General features: G+C 44.1%; 1 protein-coding gene and 1 long non-coding RNA gene across 7 annotated transcripts in view; one reads left to right on the top strand and one right to left on the bottom strand.

Annotated features, from left to right (window-relative positions):
- The window catches only part of THSD4 (thrombospondin type 1 domain containing 4), a 546,849-nt gene extending 533,845 nt beyond the window's left edge, over positions 1-13,004 (top strand). For all 6 annotated transcript variants that reach the window (XM_070498910.1, XM_044764622.2, XM_070498902.1 and 3 more), the window contains 3 exons: positions 6,941-7,120; positions 10,728-10,872; positions 11,327-13,004. In XM_070498910.1, coding sequence (XP_070355011.1) covers positions 6,941-7,120; positions 10,728-10,872; positions 11,327-11,469 — 468 coding nt within the window. In that variant the 3' untranslated portion in view covers positions 11,470-13,004. The remainder of the gene's footprint in view (positions 1-6,940; positions 7,121-10,727; positions 10,873-11,326) is intronic.
- Positions 13,005-14,804: 1,800 nt separating this feature from the next.
- LOC123282865 (uncharacterized) lies at positions 14,805-18,071 on the bottom strand. The gene is made up of 2 exons (XR_006523166.2): positions 17,802-18,071; positions 14,805-17,651 (listed from the first exon to the last, which is right to left on the bottom strand). It is a non-coding gene; the product is annotated as an uncharacterized lncRNA (long non-coding RNA).
- Between the last annotated feature and the right edge of the window lie 1,912 nt (positions 18,072-19,983).

Genomic DNA, 19,983 nt, shown 5'->3' with positions numbered 1-19,983 from the left:
GGGGTCTGGGAGTCCCAGGTATCCCTGGTTTGGATCCCGCTGTGCTGCTTGGAGCCTGGGCCAGTCAACAGTATGTATTGAGCACCTACGACATGCTCTTCTAAGCACTCGAGGATGCTCAGTGAGTGAGACAAGTGTCCCTGCGCCAGGGAGCGGGGGCCCAGCATGGCTTCCTTGTCCGAAAAGGGCTGGTAATGACAGCTGCTGCTGAGGTTATTTTTAGGAGAAACAAAGTAATGTCAGCACAGTGCCTGACATACAATAAACACGCAATAAATCGTAGCTGTTGCTGCTATTATTATTATTAATGTTAGCAAAGCCAGTTTTGTCTGTATTTGAGTGTTAGAAGCAGAAATAGATATGATCCAGCAATCCCACTTCTGGGTACATATCCAAAGGAAACAAAATCATTCTCTTGAGGAGGTGTCTGTACTCCCGTGTTCATGGCAGTGCTATTCACAACAGTCGAGGTATTGAAATAATCTAAGTGTTTGTTGATTGATGAATGGATACAGAAAATGTGGTATATACATACAATGGAATATTATTTGCCTTTAAAAAGAAAGAAATCCTGCCATTTGCGACAACGTGAATGGACCTAAAGGGCATTATACTAGGTGAAATAAGCCAGACACAGAAAGACAGATACTGCATGGTATCACTTATTTGTGGAATCTAAAAAAAAATGTCGAACTCAGAGAAACAGAGAATAGAATGGTGATTGCAAGGGGCTAGGGAGTGGGGGAAATGAGGAGAGGCTGGTAAGAGGGTACCAAGTTTCAGTTATAGGATGAATAAGGTCTGAGGATCTAATGCATAGCATGGTGACCACAGTTGATAACACTGTGCTGTATAGTTGAAATTTGCTAAGAGAGTAGAACTTACGTTCTCACACACACAAAAGGTAACTATGTGAGGTGATGAGTGTGTTTTTAATTCACTTGATTGTGAGAACTCTTTCACAAGGTATATCATCATGTGTACACTTTAAATATATTACAGTTTTATTTGTCAATTGTACCCAAATAAAGCTGACAGAAAGATAGAAGCAGAAAGAAAAAGTTGAGGTTGTTCATTGTAAAGAACAGATAATACCGAATGCTTTAATAAAGTAACTCAGTTAATCGGTTGATTTACGGTTCCAAAATTGAACATGAACCCCCTAAGAAAACTTGAGACGACCCTTCCCTCGCATTGCCCTGCGAAGATTTCCATCAACATTGTGAGTTCTTGGGCCACTGAGCACTTGGCTCCCGGGGCTGGCTGGCTCTCCAAGGGCTTTTTGGCTGATGGTCATGATTTACACATTATCAGGGCCTCTGGCTCCATATAGAATTTTATTTCTTTTAAGTAGCTTTAAAAACAGCCCCTGAAAAAATGGACTGCCTTGTCCTTGTAAATTGATACAACCCCTTTGGAAAGCAATTTGGCAATAAAAGTCAAGAACCATAAAAGTGTTCATTTGCCTTAACCCAGTCACCCCACTCCTGGGGATTCATTTTAAGGAAATAATTAACCGAAGAAAAAAGGCTTTTTCAACAGAGGTGTTCATGACGGCAGGATAGTTAGGGATATTATGGTATATCGTAACTCTTTAAAATATTATGTAACAATAACAATGATAGGAAGATGTGGAAAGTGCATATGATATAATGGCAAGTGACAAACAGAATATGAAGATATATGGAGCCTATCTCAACCACTTCAAAGTATGGCATTTTATATAAACAATATGGGCAAATGTTTTCTTCTCAAGTTTCCTTTATTTATTTATTTTTTTTTTTTTTGAGGAACATTGGCCCTGAGCTAATGTCCACTGCCAATGCTCCTCTTTTTGCTGAGGAAGACTGGCCCTGAGCTAACATCCTGCCCATCTTCTTCTACTTTATATGTGGGATGCCTGCCACAGCATGGCTTGACAAGCGGTGCCATGTCCACACCCGGGATCCAAACCGGTGGACCCTGGGCCACCAAAGCAGAGCGCACTAACTTAACCACTATGCCACTGGGCCAGCCCCTCTTTTAATGTTTTTATAATGCAAGCTGTAAAATATGGAAAACAGAAAGAAAGAGAATTCAAGTATTCCAGTGCTACCCTAGAGGATAGCAGAGTTAGATATGCTTGATAACAGATGCCAGCGCTGCCTCTCCTCAGTTCTCTGACTTGGGGCAGGTAAGTTTAACCTCTCTGAGCCTGTTTCCTCATCCAGATATCCCGATATGAGGATAATAATACCAACTTCCTAGAATTGTAATGGGTGTTCATGAAATGCTATATATAAAGGGGGTTACCCATTGCTTGGGACGTGGGAAATGCTTAATAAATATTAGCTCTCTTTCCTCCAGTCTTTATTATTTTTTCTGGTGGCTGTTTCTGTCTCATTATTGGTAGCAACACACCTAGCATCTAAACCCCAAAGATAGTTCAGAAGCGGGATGTATATGGGACCCCAATTACACCAAATATCCATGGAAACTGAGGCGATGGGAAGAGTCTTACGTGAAATTGTAATATCAGATCATAACGGTCTTCACGCACAGTGAGGATGAGCAGTGTGATTCAGCTGGCATGCCTGCAATCTCGGAAGGGGAGAGAGGAGCAGGATTCAGGGTCTTCTTTGTTTGTGGGCCTCCTGTTAACTCTAGACCTAAGCTCAGAGAACTGAGAGTGGTGCGAATCCTGGTGAAGCAGCATTTATTTCTGCCAAGATAAGAAACATGGAATGTATTGCCCTGTTGTCTAAAAGGGTCAGAACATGATTGAATGTGGACAAAGGTTTTGGTTCTGAATTTGTAAGGATGTTGGAGCCTGCTGGCACCTCCCTGCCCTGGGAATTTGACATTATCCCTAGAGAAAATAAAATAGAGCTCTTCTTTACTGAAAGGTAAGTCTTAAACATTAACTGACTTCAGAATATAAAAATAAATGTTCCTTCCTGTCACGTGGTTTGAATGAGGGTTGGCATCTTGAACACCCCACCAGCCTGGTCACAGTGATTAGTCCAGGATGGACATGTGACCCAAGCCGAGCCAGACAGAGTCCTTCCCTGGGACTTTTATGGATTTAAGGAAAGAGACCCCCCCTCCCGGAAAGTTGTAAGCACAGGTGCTAGTAGTTGCTGTGTTGAGGCTTGAGAAAGCCAGCCTTACAGAGTAAGACCTGTCCAGTTTAGGGAGTCTTTTTCACTCTGGAGGCAAAATAGCCCAGCTCTTATTCATAAGGTATGCTGCCAAGTCTATTATTCATGCCCAGCTGTTTCCTTTCTTCTCTGTCAGTTCTGGGCTTACTTCACCCTTAGATTGTCTTAGTTCTGAGGGGTCTTTCACAGTGTCTAGTCATCGGGAGCAGCCCTCTTATCTGCCCATGTGTCTGGATCACATTTCTTCTCATTCACGTCTGAGCAGACGTCTCCATTCTCATGCGGTCTTGGATCAGTGAGCCACCAAAGTACAGCCGCAGGTGTGGAAACGTGCATAATTGCTATCACTTCTCAGTGGAAGCATTTATCCTAGTAAATATTACTTTTTGTCTTCTATGCCTTTCTCTATGAATTATATTTTTATCTGATATTTGCTGTATCTTATTTTGCATTGTTGATTTTCATCTGGTATACATTTCTCAACTTCATGTGTATTTTTAAATAGTGTCTTTGGTATGCAGAACTATTTTTGTCTTTATTTTTACTCAATATGCAAGTGTATATTTTTTAAGAGTAAATTTCAACCATTTACATTTATTGTAATCACTTCTATGTTTGGACTTTTCCCTGTTGTCTTATTTTGTGTTTTCTGTTTAGTTTTCTATTGCTGTGCTTTCTTGGGTTTTTTCCTCTTTCCTTTCCACACGTTTTATTGGGCAGGTTTCCTTAATTCTGTTTTTTCCCTCTTACACTTTGGAAGTTATAAATTTTTTTTTTTTTTCATCTAGTGATAACAGAAGAAAAAAGATTTAGCACAGACTTTTTTTTCCTTTTCTTTTTTCTTTTTTTTTTTTTTTTAGGAAGATTAGCCCTGAGCTAACATCTTCCACTAATCCTCCTCTTTTTGCTGAGGAAGACTGGCCCTGAGCTAACATCCGTGCCCATCTTCCTCTACTTTATATGTGGGATGCCTGCCACAGCATGGCTTGCCAAGCAGTGTGTAGGTCCGTACCCAGGATCTGAACCAACAAACCCCAGGCCACCAAAGCAGGACATGCGAACTTAACCACTGCACCACCGGGCCGGCCCCTAACACAGACTTTTAAACTTTTATGTTTCAATCAGTGTCAAGTTATCAATAACCACATCCTCTCCTAAAAGAAAACAGAAGCCTTAAGTCCCCTTTTATTTACCTCCACTCTCTCAATCTATAAGATCTCCAAAAAGATGTTGACATCATCTGGATTTAGCTCCACATTAATGGTAATTAATTTTATAGAAAATACTAATTTAGATTTTAACATAACTTCCTCCTCTCCAAAGATTTTTTAATTGAAATATAATTCACATACCATAAAGTGCATTCTTTTAAAGTATACAATTCAGTGGTTTTAGTATATTTATGAAGTTGTGCAACCATCACCACTATCTAATTCCAGAACATTTTTATCACTCCAAAAAGAAACTGTATATCCATTATTAACAATAGCTTTTACTGATGTCTTTGCCAACTTCTACTTTTGTATCCTGTGTCTTCTCCCTGGTTCTTTTAATTTTGTTAGAGACCATAACCCAGTAAGTCTTTCTAATAAGATTCATAAGCCCTAAGTTTTCTGACCCCTGGAATATCTGAAAATGTCTTCACCTTGCCCTTGGACTTGAATGCTCCCAGTAGGGGTAAATGCCTTCACTTCTTCTTTGGCACAGTCAGGCGTCTGGTCATTGTCTTAGCTGATCACCCTTCCTCGTCCGAGCCTCCCTCTTGTTCCTCACATTCTTGTGTCCGTACTGTTCTCACCTAAAGCACTTGAGCTGCTCCCTCTTTGCTTGGAGCCCTTCTCTGTGTGCATTTTGAACTGTGATTTTTTCCTTCAATTTACTCTCATCTGCCTTTCACCACTCAAAGATTCCCCAGGATTTCTGGTCCACTGAGGATGAGTACCCTTTCCTGTTTTCAGATACGGTCTCATGCACACACATCCATTCACTTTTCCCACACACAACTATTCTGCTGTTTCTGGGCATTTAGGGTCAGAAAACATGGAGATATGTGCTCATTCTCCCTTAACTACCTAACGTCTTCAAGAACTTTCTGAACAGCATAAAATAACTTCAGGTTTCGGTCAAGGTTTACGGTCTGCTATTCTACCAAACACTCAGTAGAAACAGAGACCTTCAGAGGAGTCAGAGGTCTTTCAGGTCAGGTTTCCAAACCCCACTCTTTGCAGGTGAGATAATGGAGCCCTGGGGAAGCGAATGTCTTGGCCAAAGAAACAAGACCAATTCGTGACGACGTCTAGACTAGTTTCCGCCTCTCCTGACTTCAGCCCAGCGTCCTGCTCCTGCCGCCCCGGACCTTTCACACACACCCTCACTCCTCCAGCTCTCCTCCTCCTGCCTTTGCCTGGCAGCCTGTTGCTTCTCTCTTGCCTCCGATTCTTTCATTGTCTGCAACCCTTGAAAGAAAAAGACAAAACATGAATATACTGAATACACTCCAATCAATAAGGAACTAACATGTTACGACATGCATTGTTCTACACAGATGAGAAAGACCACATCCAGGGAAAACCCAGGTCCGACAGATCATGACACGCACGTACAAACCACAGAGATAGAATACCGTCTGCCTGCGATGCTGGGATTGCACTCAACCTCCAGCACTAAGCAGACAAGTTGACTAACTAACATGGAAGAAAATAGGAAAACTAAGAAGACCTGTAGTTTTCTGGATGTCTGTGTCTATGAAATGGCAGAAAAGAAGACACAAAGCAGAAATTGCTGATGGTGATGTTTATTGCGCTTTGTGTGACTAATTCAGAGTCTGTTGATTGGGTTGTGTTTTTTTTCTGCAGAGGTGTGGAGTTTTTTCCCCTTGTTTTTATTTCACTGTGCGTCTGCGTACAAAAGCAAGGCTAGTATTAAGAGTTTCAGCTGTAGACGTTGTTACAGGCTTTTCATAAGGGAGTAGATTCTGGAAAGTCTCTAAAAGTATATAGATCACAGCTTTTAAAATTTGTAACGAAAAAGTATTAAGAGTAAATCAAACATAAACAAAAACCATTTTACAAAGGAATAGATACTAAATAGAGAAATTTATGAGCAGTTATATGCGTTGTATTTCCGTAAACTAACAACACGCCAACAGGTCTAAGAGTCTGACTGGCCTCTTTGTGGCCACAACTATAGCAAGCTTCAGCACCAAGTTAGGAAGCAAGGGGATTGGACTCCAGGGTCAAAGGCTTCCTCCTGGCCACCGTCTTGGGAGGGGAGGGTTGACCATAGGTGACATTGTCCCAAGTCTGAGATTGTCTTCTCAGCTTTGTGTGAATCTTAACTTAGCCCTTCATCCACAGGTGAGCAGGCTCTGGGAGACTAATTCATTCCCAGTATCCACCCTCTAAGAGACCAGCAGATAAACGAGACTGTCAGTTCCTAGTTTCACAGTGAGAGTGGTCAGAGTCTACTGGACAGAATCAACCAAACTGACTAGCTGGTGTGTTCCCATGGGGGAGTCTATAGGAAACCATTTCACCCTCAGCACTGAGGGACCAGGATCGGAGCGACCAGCATCCTCAAGCTGTGGTAACTCAGGACACCAAGTCTCCATTCTAGACACAGAATTGTTAGGAAAATTGGAATCCACATGCAATTCTCCTTCAGAAACATTTCCCAGGTGCCCATGCACTCTCCCTCACTGAATTGATGATGGAAAGCATTCATAAACATCCCTTGGTGGACGGTAGTTCTCGTCCTCTTTCCATCATGTGACACCCGTCCTTCTCTGCTTCTTTCTCTAGTGTTCCATCGAGTGTGGGAGCGGGACCCAACAGAGGGAGGTGATTTGTGTTAGGAAGAATGCAGATACTTTTGAAGTGCTTGACCCCTATGAATGTTCCTTCCTGGAGAGACCCCCCAGCCAGCAATCCTGCCACCTCAAGCCTTGTGGGGCCAAATGGTTTAACACAGAATGGAGCATGGTAAGTCATGGTGCTCTTGATAGAGATTTCAAGAGTACATCATTCTTCTGCTTTCTTCCCGTAGATACGCCTGGACCACCTACTAGATGCCAGGCACTGGGCTCAGCCCTCGAATAGATTCCCTACTGCAATCTGCTCTCATCGGTTGCTTTTGGGGCACCCCAGGGCTCAGCCTGCTTGGTGGGGGAGCTGGAGCCTGGGATGATCTTGATTTGTGTGTGTTGTGTACACTTTTTAAAATCCTACAGACAACATGGATTGTGGATTATGGGACTGATCCTGTTTTTCTCTTTGAATTGGCTGCTAGGAAACTCAGAGCCAAAATTGTGGCCCATCTCTAAGAGAGAGTTTATCAGACCTTACAAAGTGGATTTTGTGTGCCAATGTTCCCTGGCTTCTCTTTCTTTTTCCTACTTTTATCTTCTTTTTACCCCAATTTCCTCACTTTTTTCTTTTTCTTTTTTTTTTTTTTTTTACCTTGTAGCCCTTTAAGTATTTCTTAAGCCATCGCAAAATCTTTTTTGTAAGGAGGGAGAGTAGTATGTAAATGAAGAGAGACAGAGACAGACAGTTAATACAGAGATAAATTATTAAGGAATGAAATGGGAAAGAATGGAAATCGTGATAAAATTCTTTTTTTTTCCAAGTAGAAGAGTTTATTTTCGAGAAACTTCATGAAACATAAAACTTACTTAGCATCATTGCCAGGAACCTTCTATCACAGCTTGGACACGTGGCGGGATGGGGGTGGGGAGTCATTCTGCTTTGTGTCACTGAAGATCTTCAAGCAATGGCTGTCGGTGAGCCCGGAATAGAAGCCAGAGCCTTTGTCAGAATCACTTAGAGGTGAGGAAAGGGATTTTGCTTATGAAATATGCAAATAAAAGCTGACAGTCCTATTTCCAAACAGTGTGTGTCCACTCCGGTGGTAACGGCCGTTCGAGCGTGTGGTCAAGCGCATCTCAGGGGCAAGTGGGGACAAAGGAGGTGTTGTGTTTCAGAAGTGTTTTGTCAACTTCTGGGAAATGGAATTTAATGATTTTGATGTTGGCCAAGACCCTTGAGAATGTTAGAACAGGTCACTGTTTTATTTTGCCACTCGGTTCGGAGAGTCTAGAAGGAGCCAAATTCACCAGGCCACATCAAAGAGACAAATTCCAAAACACTTGGCCAGAAACAACTCAGATGTCCCTCAACAGGTGGATGAATAAACAAACCATGGGACGTTCACTCGCGGAACACTGCTCAGCAACAAAAACGAGTGCACTGCTGGGGCCTCCGACAACGTGGGTGAACTTCAGTGCACTTTGCTAAGTGACAGAAAGACCCCAAAAGCTACATGTAGTGTGATCCTGTTTACATAATATTCTGTAAAAGGCAAAACTGTAGGGGCAGAGAACAGTGATTTTGCCGGAGGATGCGGTGGGTGAATCTCATGACAAAGGGAAACGCGAGGGGATTTGCTGTGTGAGATGGAACTTTTGGGTCTTGTTTGCAGTGAGAAATAAACGACTCTAGGAATTTGTCAAAACTCATAGAACTGTTCACCACAAAAAGTGAATTTTTCTGTCTGTAAATTTAAAAAGAAATAAATAGACTGAAACAAATATGAAATAAATGGTTACTATCATAGCAAAGACAGTGATGGAAGCTCAATGTTGGAACATGCCTTGTTTTATAAATTTGAGTGTGAAATTAAGTAAATATTTTATATAATTATAAAACAAAGTTGAATTTTTTTAAAAAGCAATCCCTAAAAATGGAAAATGCAATGAAACAAATGAAGCTAAATATGTACCCTATTGGGGGCATCAGCACTATTGCACGTGGTTTTAAAATGTAGTAATTTGTCCATCCGTAAGGACAAGAAGAATTGCAGAAAAATGTTTACATTGTTTGCAATAGTCACATTTTTAGTGATAGTGTTGGATGTATCCTGAGATTATTGGGTATATAATGTGCAATAAAGTAAATGAGTAGTATACTTTATGGTACTATGATAGTATATATGAAAATATGAGAGTATAACTCTATTATCCCCCATATCCTTGAGAAATAGGGTCCTCAACTTAGGAGAAAGAAGATACAGATAAAAGATAGGAGAAGTTTAAGTGAAAATCCTATTGTCCTGAATTCGAATTAGCAATGTCAGTATGAACTCATTAATCAATTTATCTTAAAAAAAAAAAAACTCTTTTCTAGTATTATCCACTGAAACAGCCAAGAAACAATGACAGTCCAGTAGCAAAGGGGCTGCCTGTCAGCCAGAATGTGGTTTCAAAATACCACTGTCCACTAAAAGGAACCAAGAATGCTTAGAGAGATGGCTGATTCCAGATCTGGGACCATGTACGTATAAATTAGGTGGACTATCTTTTCAAACCAGGCAGCAAGGACATTCTCAAAGACAACCGAGTTCATGTCCAGAGACCCCAGGACCAACTTTTAGGGGCTCCCGCTAGTCATTGATGGGACATTATGAGCATCAGGAAAAATAATAACTACCATAAATTGAATGAAACACATCATATATGTTTAAGTTCATCCATTTGTAACAAGTTTATAATAATAATAATAAGCTAATCACTATTAGAGGTTGTTAGAGGAACTAACCTGTTATTCTGAAAACTGATAAATAAAGGGGAATAATAGAGCATTTACTCTGTTTTTCCTAAACAAGCTGTACCGCTGGGCAACCAAAGACAAAATGTGTGGGGCAGGGGCAGAGGCAGCAGGAGAGATTCTTTAGAAAAGATTCCCAGCTAGAGAAAGAAGAAGTGGTAGAATATTAGCACCATTTCCAACCCCAATTAAACTAGTGGATCTGGGCATTGCTCATCGATGGCTGCTGACATCCCCAAAAGAGAGACAACCACACGCATCCTATGAAGTAGTCTCACCACAGAAAAGGATCAAAGCTGCACCTGTTAAGGCCTCTTCTAGATCCAACTTCCAGTACACAGCAAATACAGAGCACAGAAGAACACGTTAAACTGTACCGTGGGGATGCAGTCAGCGAAATCCTGGTTATGAAAAACTCTGCCAGACAAATGACTCAGTTTCTCCAACAAATAAAGTGCAAAGGGAAAAAATACAGTGGAGGAAACCTGTGGATTAAAGACTTGTAAAAGGCATGTCAACCAATGGCAATGTGCAGACCTGATGTGGATTCTGATTAGGAAAAAAAAAAAAAACAACTATTAAAAATCTTTGAGATTCACAAGACATGGAAATAGGAACACTGAATATATATATATTTGAAAATAATAAACAACTATTGTTAATTCTAGGTGTAAAAATGGGATTGTGGTAATTTTTTGAGAGTCCTTGTCTTTTGGAGCTACAAACTGAAATATTATGGAGGAAGTTATATGATGTCCAGATTTTTGTCAAAAGAATGTGAGGAGGGGACGTGGGTGGGGTAGAGCTGGGACGTGACTGGGCCTCAGTGGATGAGTGGTGAAGCCGGTGGAGAGGCTCACGGGAGCTTGTGTGAATATTCTGTCTCCTTTGGGAGATGTTAGACCTTTTCCAGTATCTGCCCTCTCCATTGTGCTGAGCTGTTGGCTGCCAAGGAATCTACCTTTCTCCCTTTGTCCCCTTGCAGTGCTCCAAGAGCTGCCAGGGCGGTTTCCGGGTCCGGGAAGTGCGCTGTCTGTCAGATGACATGACCCTAAGTAATCTCTGTGACCCTCAGTTGAAACCAGAAGAGAAAGAATCTTGTAACCCTCAGGACTGTGTCCCTGAAGTTGGTAAGTAGGGATTCCTATCTTGGAGTAAAGATTCGTCTTTCTTCAGCTCCGTCAAGTTCTCTGGTGTGACAATGCCAAGCCCATCTAGGTGTCTCTGTGACCTTGTGCCTAGCCACGGAGTTCAAGGGGTCAAAATCCTTTCGGTATGATAAGTTTCACAGTTTAAGGTGGCTGTTTGTGGCAGATGGCCATCCAAGCCACTCACCAAAAGATCAACTTAACTGTAAACTGATTAAAATGGAAGTGCATGCAGAGATTTGCTTCCATCATCCTTAAGGTCGAAGTAGTGAGATTTCAGCTTTATGTTTAAAGGAAAAAACATAAGCTCTTAGCCCACGCTCACACCTCTCATGTGATAAACAGTAAGGCCAGGATTGAAAGCTGCGTTTCTCTTTCCGTAAGTACAGGCTGCCTCTTGTGTTCAGTGAGTCTTTTTTGTTCTCTTCTGCTGCAGATGAAAACTGCAAGGACAGGTACTACAACTGCAACGTGGTGGTCCAGGCGCGGCTCTGCGTCTACAACTACTACAAGACAGCCTGCTGCGCCTCCTGCACTCGCGTGGCCAACAGGCAGCCGGGCTTCCTGGGGAGCAGATAACACCCCCACACCCCGTCAGTAGGGCAGGACAGGGAGTCTGTGAGCAGTGGGACTGGCTGGCTCCTGCTCCACCAGGGGCTCCCTGGCCCGATGCGCTGCCAGCCAACTGAGTCACCACCTCCGTGTAAAGTGTACACGTGGTTCCCAGGAGCAAAGCCACGTTGTCCTTTGAGCATCGCCATAAACTGATCATCCCCTCCTTGGGAAACGTGGCACCTGCCAACTGTGCTCCCTGAAAACCAAGCGGTGGGGAGTGCGTGTGGCTCTCAGCCAGACTCCCGGCCTGCACTTTCTAGGTCAGCGGTCGGGCCCTGACTGGGCACTGCCTTGTCCCTGGTGCTACCAGCCTTTCCAATATCAGCGCCCTTGGGGAGTCGGAGGGGCAGTGCCCACCCCAGAGCCCCAGAAGCCTTGCTGAGACGCCCACTTCCCTGTTACCTCAGCCCACAGTGCCTGTTTTCATTCTCGAAGACGTTAGGCTGTTTTCCTGCCTTACGACACAGATATCTCCTGTCAGTATAGAGCTTTATTGTTCTGCAGGTGTATTCACAGATATTAGCTCATAGCGGCTCACAGCGCCTCAGAATGGGAGGCAGGGAATGAATCATTATCCCCATTTTACTGACAAGGAAACTGAGACTCAACTTAGGTAACTGACCTGCCGGGTACGGTCACCCGTTCAGTGGCAGAGCTGAGTCCCGACCCCAAGCGTCTGACCACAAAGCCCTCACCCCGAGGCCTTAGTCTTGGGTCTGCAGGATGTGGCTTCATTTCAGACCGAGAGGCTGAGAAGTTTCCGGTTCAGCACATGAAACCCAGGCCTTTGAGTTTTCCTCTGACCAGAGGTCAGGACGTCATCCCCTGCGCTCAGTTGTTTCAGAAGTCTGTTTCTATTTATGCCTTCCCCCAGGAAGTCATGGATCCTGGTTACAGCACTCTGCAGGTTTGTTAAACCCCATCAGGAATGGAATTGTCCCATGAGATGAGAAGGCCATTGGAGGGCAACAAGGTGACTGCCTGAAACACTGATTCTGTTCGCCAGTGATAGGTTCCTCCCATGGAATCACACATCAGGGTCCCGTTGGCCACAGAGCCTTTCGTGTCCCCGACCAGGTTTCCCGACAGCTCTGCCCTAGGCTCTCTCCCCTCCTTAGCCGTCTCTCCTGGGCTGTTCACGCTCATCACCCGGGAATTCCAACCAAGCTATCCCAGCAAACCCTGCACTTCCATTAGAAAGAGTCTCCCTTTGCTCTTTCTTGATTGACTTATGGATTTCTCTCTGTGACTTTGCATCCCTCCTTTCTCCCATGACTCACAACCCATATCCTCCCCTTCCAGACTTCAGCATTAAGATCTACGTTAATGCAGCCAACCTGGGAGAAGGGGCTGTGAACTCTTCCAGTGATGGCCACAGCGGCAGGGTCTTCCCTGCTTCACTTCCCCTAACTCTGTAGTTCCAGAGGCCTCAGGCTGGAAGGCGGGTACAGTACATATGGAAAGGTGAACTAGCTGAAAAACCAATTAAGAAGAAGAAATATATATATATATGTATTTTAGATATATTATTTCACTCACTCATTAAGAAAACTATCAGGCTAAACAAATCGTAAGCTTGTAGAAAATTTATCTTATTTAGTACCATGCTCCCTGGCCTGTTTCCCTTTGAAAGCACGCCTGGATTCTCAGCATTTGAGTTTCTGCCGTGAGCCCTTTCCCCTGAAAATCTGCTAATCTGATGATCATTTGGGGCTTTTGGAAGAGACACCAGCCTGGTCTGATGCACTCCATCAGCTTCCCACGACCCTAGGGTTTTCAGAAACTCTAGCTGGCCTTTCTGTGGGTGTCCTTCTCTTCCTAGAGAGCCCCAGCCATCACTTCCCAGAAGCACCCCCATCTCTCCTGATTTTATGGAACTTGTGCAATAAGCCACTGGGCTGAGGCCCAGGAGCCCATGCCCACCAAGCAAAAGGAGACCAGAGAAGCCAAGCGTGTGGTGTCCCGCCCAGGGCCCACTCTCTCCCTCTCACCACTTGCTTTTGCTTCCTGTCTCAGGGGAGTTTTTCCTTTGTATGGCTGCTCTCAGATCTTGCTGAGCTAGCCAATCATTGGAAGGATTTCTTAAAAGATGCTTTCTTTCATGCTGAAGGGCAGAGCAAGATCAATGGGTGGAAGAGCAGAAAAGCTGATGTCAGCTCAAATTAAGGGAAAAGCTTCTAGCCATCGAAGCTGCCCAGGAGAGGCATGGACCACCATACATGAGTGAGCTCTCCATCCTAAAAGGGAGTTCTCCATACGGCTGGAGGTGAACATCCCAGGTCCTTAACTTGGGATTCTCACGACTGGGCTAGGTCAATGATGGCTTTGTCTCCTTGACACCTAACATTGTCCTGTGGCCGCCACACACTACCCAAAAGGGCAGCGATCCTCCTGTGAGAGTGGCCGTCATGTAGTTGTGGGACTGGGTGGGAGCAAGTGGATCAATCTCATGTCTTCAGGGGGAAAAAATACCTTAATTAGGGGTCTTTTTTATCTTCCAACAAATAGTTGAGCTATTCTTGGAATTCACTCATCTCTGAAGAGGTTCTAAATTACTAGAACAGGGGTTTTATCAACTTATTTGTCTTAGAATTCCAACTTTTACTAGGAAATTATCCTTGTTTCTTATATCAATATCTAAATGCCTTTGTCTTTAGCACAACACATATGATCCAGTCCTTTAGTATTTCCAGTGATAACTTTCCTGGGTGGGACCTTCTGATGACTCTCTCCCTCCGGGCATGCCTCCTCCCCCTTTCTTGGCACCCCATTGTTTCAGCCTCTCCTCTCCGTTATCTGCCATCTCCTTGTCCATCCTCTCCCTGTTCCCTTAAATGGCCATAATGCAGAACTGAAATTTACATTTTCATACTGCTTTTTCCCCCCTATGTACTAGATTGCCGCATTCTCTGCTCTGAATTTTAAAATTAAATGAATTAAAGCTGTTACATGTTTTTCTCACAAAATCAACAAAGCTCCAAACAGAAATAGTTTTCTTTTTTACTTTCACTTACTTAAGAAAGAAATTGTGCCCCCTTGCAGCCTAGGCAAAGGCCATTTAATGCAGTGGACCCTGCCCATCCTCACGTCGACTTGCATTTCTCCCCATAGAAAAGGAATAGTATAAAAGAGGTGACGCTAAAAAAAAAATGTTGTAAACCCAGCCACTAGAGGGAGCCAGTTCAGTTCATTAAAGGCATGTTGAGCGCCCACTACCTTCCAGCTAATCTGGAACCGAGATGAGCAAGGCCTGTGCTTGCCCTCAGGGAGCTACAGTGTGATGCTAGCGCTCAGATCTGTCCCTTTGCCTTACTTCTCAGTCCAGGGTTCTTGGAGTTTGGTTTTTTCTTCATTTCCTTCAGTATGCATCATTTACTTATCTTCAAAGTGTTGAGCATTCAACACTCTTTTTCCTTTACAAAGATTGGCCTTACAGAGGGATGAAAAATGAGAGACACTAGCTTAATTTATTTTCATCAAGTTGTGTGGCAGAGAGAGAAATCTAGAGGTTACTAGTACCTTTCTAAACCAGTGGCGCCCTGTTTTTTTTAATGGAATCATTTTAGAATTGGAATATCAGTTTTCTAATGTGGAACACATAAATATAAGTGGTAAAAAGAAACGTGACTTCTCCTAAAACAGGCTAAATAACCAAACCTGAGGGAGCCCAAATTAGCCTGGCAGGCGGAGGCCAACATTGGATCTTTGCCATGTGAAACATTTTTAATACAGCTTCGATGGGAAGTTAGAGGCCTTACTGATAAAATTGGTGGATGGCACGAATTTGGAGAGCTAATGGCTTGAGTGACAGGTTCTGGATCCGAAAAGATCTAGGAGACTAGAACAAAACCTGGATCTTAGAAATTCACCAGGGAACAACACGAAGTCCTCCCTTTGGATTGAAAAATAAATAAATAAAAAGTATACAAGTTCAAGATGGGAAAGATGTAAGAGTTTCAGTTGACTAAGCTTACTGTGAGTCAAGAAAGTGGGATGGAACCACCCAAAGAAAACACAGGGGGAAAAAAATTGAGACATTTAGGCTACAGAAGGAGAAAACATTGGTGAGAGTCATACCATATTATATTTGCTATTGTCGGAAACTTTAAGAATGTTGATAACGTTTAACATTCGGATGAGCATGCTCAATCCTGATGAGGGGTGCAGACTATTAAAAACAGTGACAAGGACTTCATGAGAGTATTTAGCTTGGAGAAAAAGAGACTTGAGATAGCTCTGCAGAAGAACCAAGAGCCTTCGGAAGGCTCTGTGGTCAGCGGTGACTGACCAGTCACTGGAGGTCTCAGGGGAGGCTGAATGGCCATCTGTCAGAGATGCTGGAGAGTGCATTCCAGCACCCAACTGGAGCCACATGCTTTTAAGATCCTTTCCAAGTCTGGGCTTTGGTAACTCTCTCAGTAGTACAGTTTTAAGTGATCCGCCTGGCCTGGAATGGCAAGTACGCAGAGGAAGTTATTTCCCATTTCTCTGCCGTTTTGAACCCAGTCTGGCCCTCCTCCCCTGAGCTGAATGTGGCCTCACACCTCAAAGAACCACTAGCAGATTGCTCAGAGCTGCCCTGTCTGGTCCTGCTTCACAGATCTGTAACCAAACGTCCTGATGGCTAGTTCCCTGCCCAGGGTCACACATCTTGATCAGGGCAGAGCCTTGACTAGACTAGGACCCTCCAAATAGCATCTCTCTCTCTCTCAACTCACCTTGCTTTCCTGCACCTTTGCCGGAGCGAAGTTATTGTCTCCACCCTGAACCATCCCACGCTCCTGGTTCTATTCAGTGTGACAGTGGGAGACTTCCATTGTGCTGAGGAAACGTGACCACGGGAGGGGGGGAGCTTCCAGCCAGCTTTCCCAGCATCTTCCAGACGTTGAGCCCTTTGCCTCACTGAGAGGAAAGCCATTCTGTTACATAACTAACTTCCACCTGCCTTGATCCCCAGATCCCCAGGCTCAGTTTGACAGAAGGATATACTTTGTTATAACTTATTATTTTGTTCTTTGTAAATACAAGATGTCTATAGGAAATGTGTATTCTGAACTCTATTGGCAGAATGAGTCACTACACCAAAATAGTTCTATTATTTAGAATATCTTAATTTTAAAGGGACCTAATAGGTATTTATTTACATATGCGATCCACATTTGTGTAAAATCATTTGATCCTACTAACCCAGCTACCTGGAAAGTTGCTACACGATGTCTTATTCTAAGTCCATACTTAGAATTTAGTATACTGATTAGTCAAATTCCTTGGGTTTTAAAATCGAATATAAATTACTCTGCTTTTCGACTCGTTCAGGGGTTTTTCACCCTGGCATTGTACCTGAAACAGGTCTGTCTGGATTGCCACCTTTCCATCTTAAATATTATATTTGCTCATATAATCCGCCCTCTCCTCATCCCCGAACATTTGGCAAAGGAAATACGAGAGCCTTTCTCGTCCCATCTGTGTATGCGGCCTCATTGGTTAGACACAGCAGCAGTAAGGGCGCGGCTTGGTGAGCTCTGCCGAGGAGGCAGGGCGGCGGCAGGGCCGGGGAGGGGCTGGAAGGGCGGGGAGGGGCTGGAAGGGACGGGGAGGGGCTGGAAGGGACGGGGAGGGGCTGGAAGGGAGGGGAGGTGTTTCGCGCTCTGCCCACGCCTCCAGGGTCCCCAATGGGACTGCTGGGGTGGAGCTCTGAGTTGTCCTGGCAACTGCACAGCCCGGAGCAAGGAACCCTCTGATGCTCCAGCGACTCCATGTCACCCTTGTGGTGTTAAATTATTGTTTAAGGAGGATAGAAGGTGAATTATGTGAGTAAATACAGTCTGTTTTCTCTTCAGCCAAAATGACGACTATTTTTGTGTATGACTAATTTATTTTTATTACTGTAAAAATACAATAAACTGGTTAAAAGATCAGCTTTGTTAACCCATTTGTGCTTTCTCGGGCCTTATTCCGTTCCTACTCATGTTGCTTCAGACAGCCCCCTCTGACAAGAAGAATGGAGCGCTCCCGGGGGCAGTCGGCTCTGGGCTTCTGGGGCGCTGGGCCGCTCAGAACAGGAAGTGCCCTGGACACGGCGGACTTCAACCCGCTGGTTTAGGCTGGTCCTCAGCATCAGCTGTATGTGAGAGTCACCTGAGGAGCTTCAGATAGAAGATTCAGGAATGTGCACCGCCCTCGGGATTGCGCTGGTACAGTGTTTCTTTAACCCCCCCCCACCCCCACCCCACCAGGAGGCAGGAAAGGTTGGGACCCGCTGTGCCAATTCAACATGGCTCCATCTCTCAACTTACCTAAAACTTCTTCCGACTCCCCTCGAGCTGACTTCACCTTGGTGTTGAGTTTGCAAAGTGTTCGACAAAATCAGGTCGTCTTGGTGCCTAATAAAGTGAAATATGACTTAGGTCATAATACCCATTGAAAGTCACCCTGGACTAGAGACAGCCTCCACTGGAGTGCCCACAAGCTCTGTCCTGCGGGGCTCGGGCAGTCACTCTCAGAAACTTGCTATAATGCCTGAAATGTGCTTCCCGGCTCTCCCGTCCACCTTTTCTGCCTGGAAAATCTCCATTTATTCTCTCTCTTTTTTTTTTTTTTTTTTTTTGATTGTGGTAAGATTCACTTAACATAACATTCACTATTTTAGCCACTTTAAAGTATCCACTTCAGTGGTATTTAGTGCATTCACTCTGTTGTGCAACAATTGCCAGAACATTTTCATTACCCCAAAATGCCATTCATTCTTCAAGACCCAGATCAGAAGTCTCCTACATGCCAGACACCATGCTGAGTGCTTCCACACACACTGTCTTATTACATCTGCACAGCAGACCTAGAAAGGTGGAATATTATCCCCTTCCAGAAATTAGGACATTGAGACCCAGAGAGGTTTAGTCTCCAGCTAACACTTGGTGGCACTAGGATTCTACAGTCAGTATCCCCCTGAGCAGGCCTCTGTCTCTCCCACCTCCATCTCCCCAGGCCTGGCACGTTAGATGGTCCCAGCATATGTTAGTTCCAGTCCTTTATCCACATCAATCCCAGTCAATGGACATCAGTTGCACAAGGACTGGATGAGTTGCTTAGCCATTATGACTGATATGGTCATGGGCTGCATTTGAAGATATACAACTGCCACCTAGAGGTGGCAAGCCTGCTCTGTTCTAGGGGTCAGCTGGAACCATAGGTCTTCAATTCTAGGAATCACATGTCATACAAATTGATTGACCACCAGGAAAGAGCCCAGAGGATGATGCCAGGATGTTGACTGGGATGGGGGTGGTAAATCTGAAGAGGAAACTCTCTTCAACCATCTTTAGACATCTCAAGGACCGTTAGGGACAGACAACAAGAACCTGGATACCTCCAGCAGATGAACAAAGACAAGGGACAGGGAGTCAGACTTGGTTCAAAATAAGATGTCCCTGGGGTCAGCCCGGTGGCATAGTGGCTGACTTCACGTGCTCCACTTTGGCTGCCCAGGGTTCGCGGGTTCTGATCTCAGGTGTGGACCTACACACCGCTGATCAAGCCACACTGTGGCAGCATCCCACATACAAAATAAAGGAAGATTGGCACAGATGTCAGCTCAGTGACAATCTTCTGCAAGCACAAAGAGGAAGATTGGCAACAGATATCAGCCCAGCGAGAGTGTTCCTCACCAAAAAAATAAATAAGATGTCCCCATAATAGAGAGGCTTACCAGTGAGAAAAGATATTCAAGAGACAGTGGTACCCTCAAAAAAGAGTGATCAGGAACGTGGGCAGAGGGAAAATTTGAATATGGACTGTATTTAAGATGACACAGTTGAATCCAGGTAAGACTTCTTGGATACGATGCTCAAGCAGGAGTATGTGCCTGCTGCAGTGTCTAGGGCTGAAGGTCACGATGTCTGCAATTTACTTTATCACAGGTCAATAATAGCCTGCGTGTGCATGTGAGTGGGTGGAGAGTGAGAACACACGCAAATAGGTAAAATACACTTTGGTGAATATTAGTAAAGAGTATGTGGTATTCATCATACTATTCTTTTCTGAAGTTTGAAATTTTCTAAAATAAAAAGTTGAGGGTGGGATAAAATACAAAAAGAGGACAGGGAGAAAGAGAGCTAACGTTTTTGGTGGTGTTTTTCAAATTTTTCTAATGATAGAAATCACCTGGACTGCTCATCCCACCCCCCCCCCCCATGTGGCGCCTCGCCAAGAGGAGAGCACAGCGGGCTGCACGGCGAGCCAGTGCCCCAGGCGAGCCCTGGCATCATCACGGCCGGGCAGCCCTAATTTATTGAGCACCTGTATGTGCCAGGTGTCCTCTAGGGCCTTTACCTGATTTAGTTTAATCTTCATAACTCCTATGTAGCAAGCACTTCATTTTGTGGCCATTTGATGGATAAATAAATCGAGATTCAGAGAGAATAGATAACTTGGCCAAGGACACACTGCTAAGTGGTAGGGTCTGTCCTGGGTTTTCATTAA

This window comes from Equus asinus, chromosome 2 (genome assembly GCF_041296235.1).
Source record: "Equus asinus isolate D_3611 breed Donkey chromosome 2, EquAss-T2T_v2, whole genome shotgun sequence".
Classification (NCBI taxonomy): Eukaryota; Metazoa; Chordata; class Mammalia; order Perissodactyla; family Equidae; genus Equus; species Equus asinus.
The sequence above is the reverse complement of the archived record's forward strand: the minus strand, read 5'-3'. Positions and strand labels throughout refer to the sequence as shown.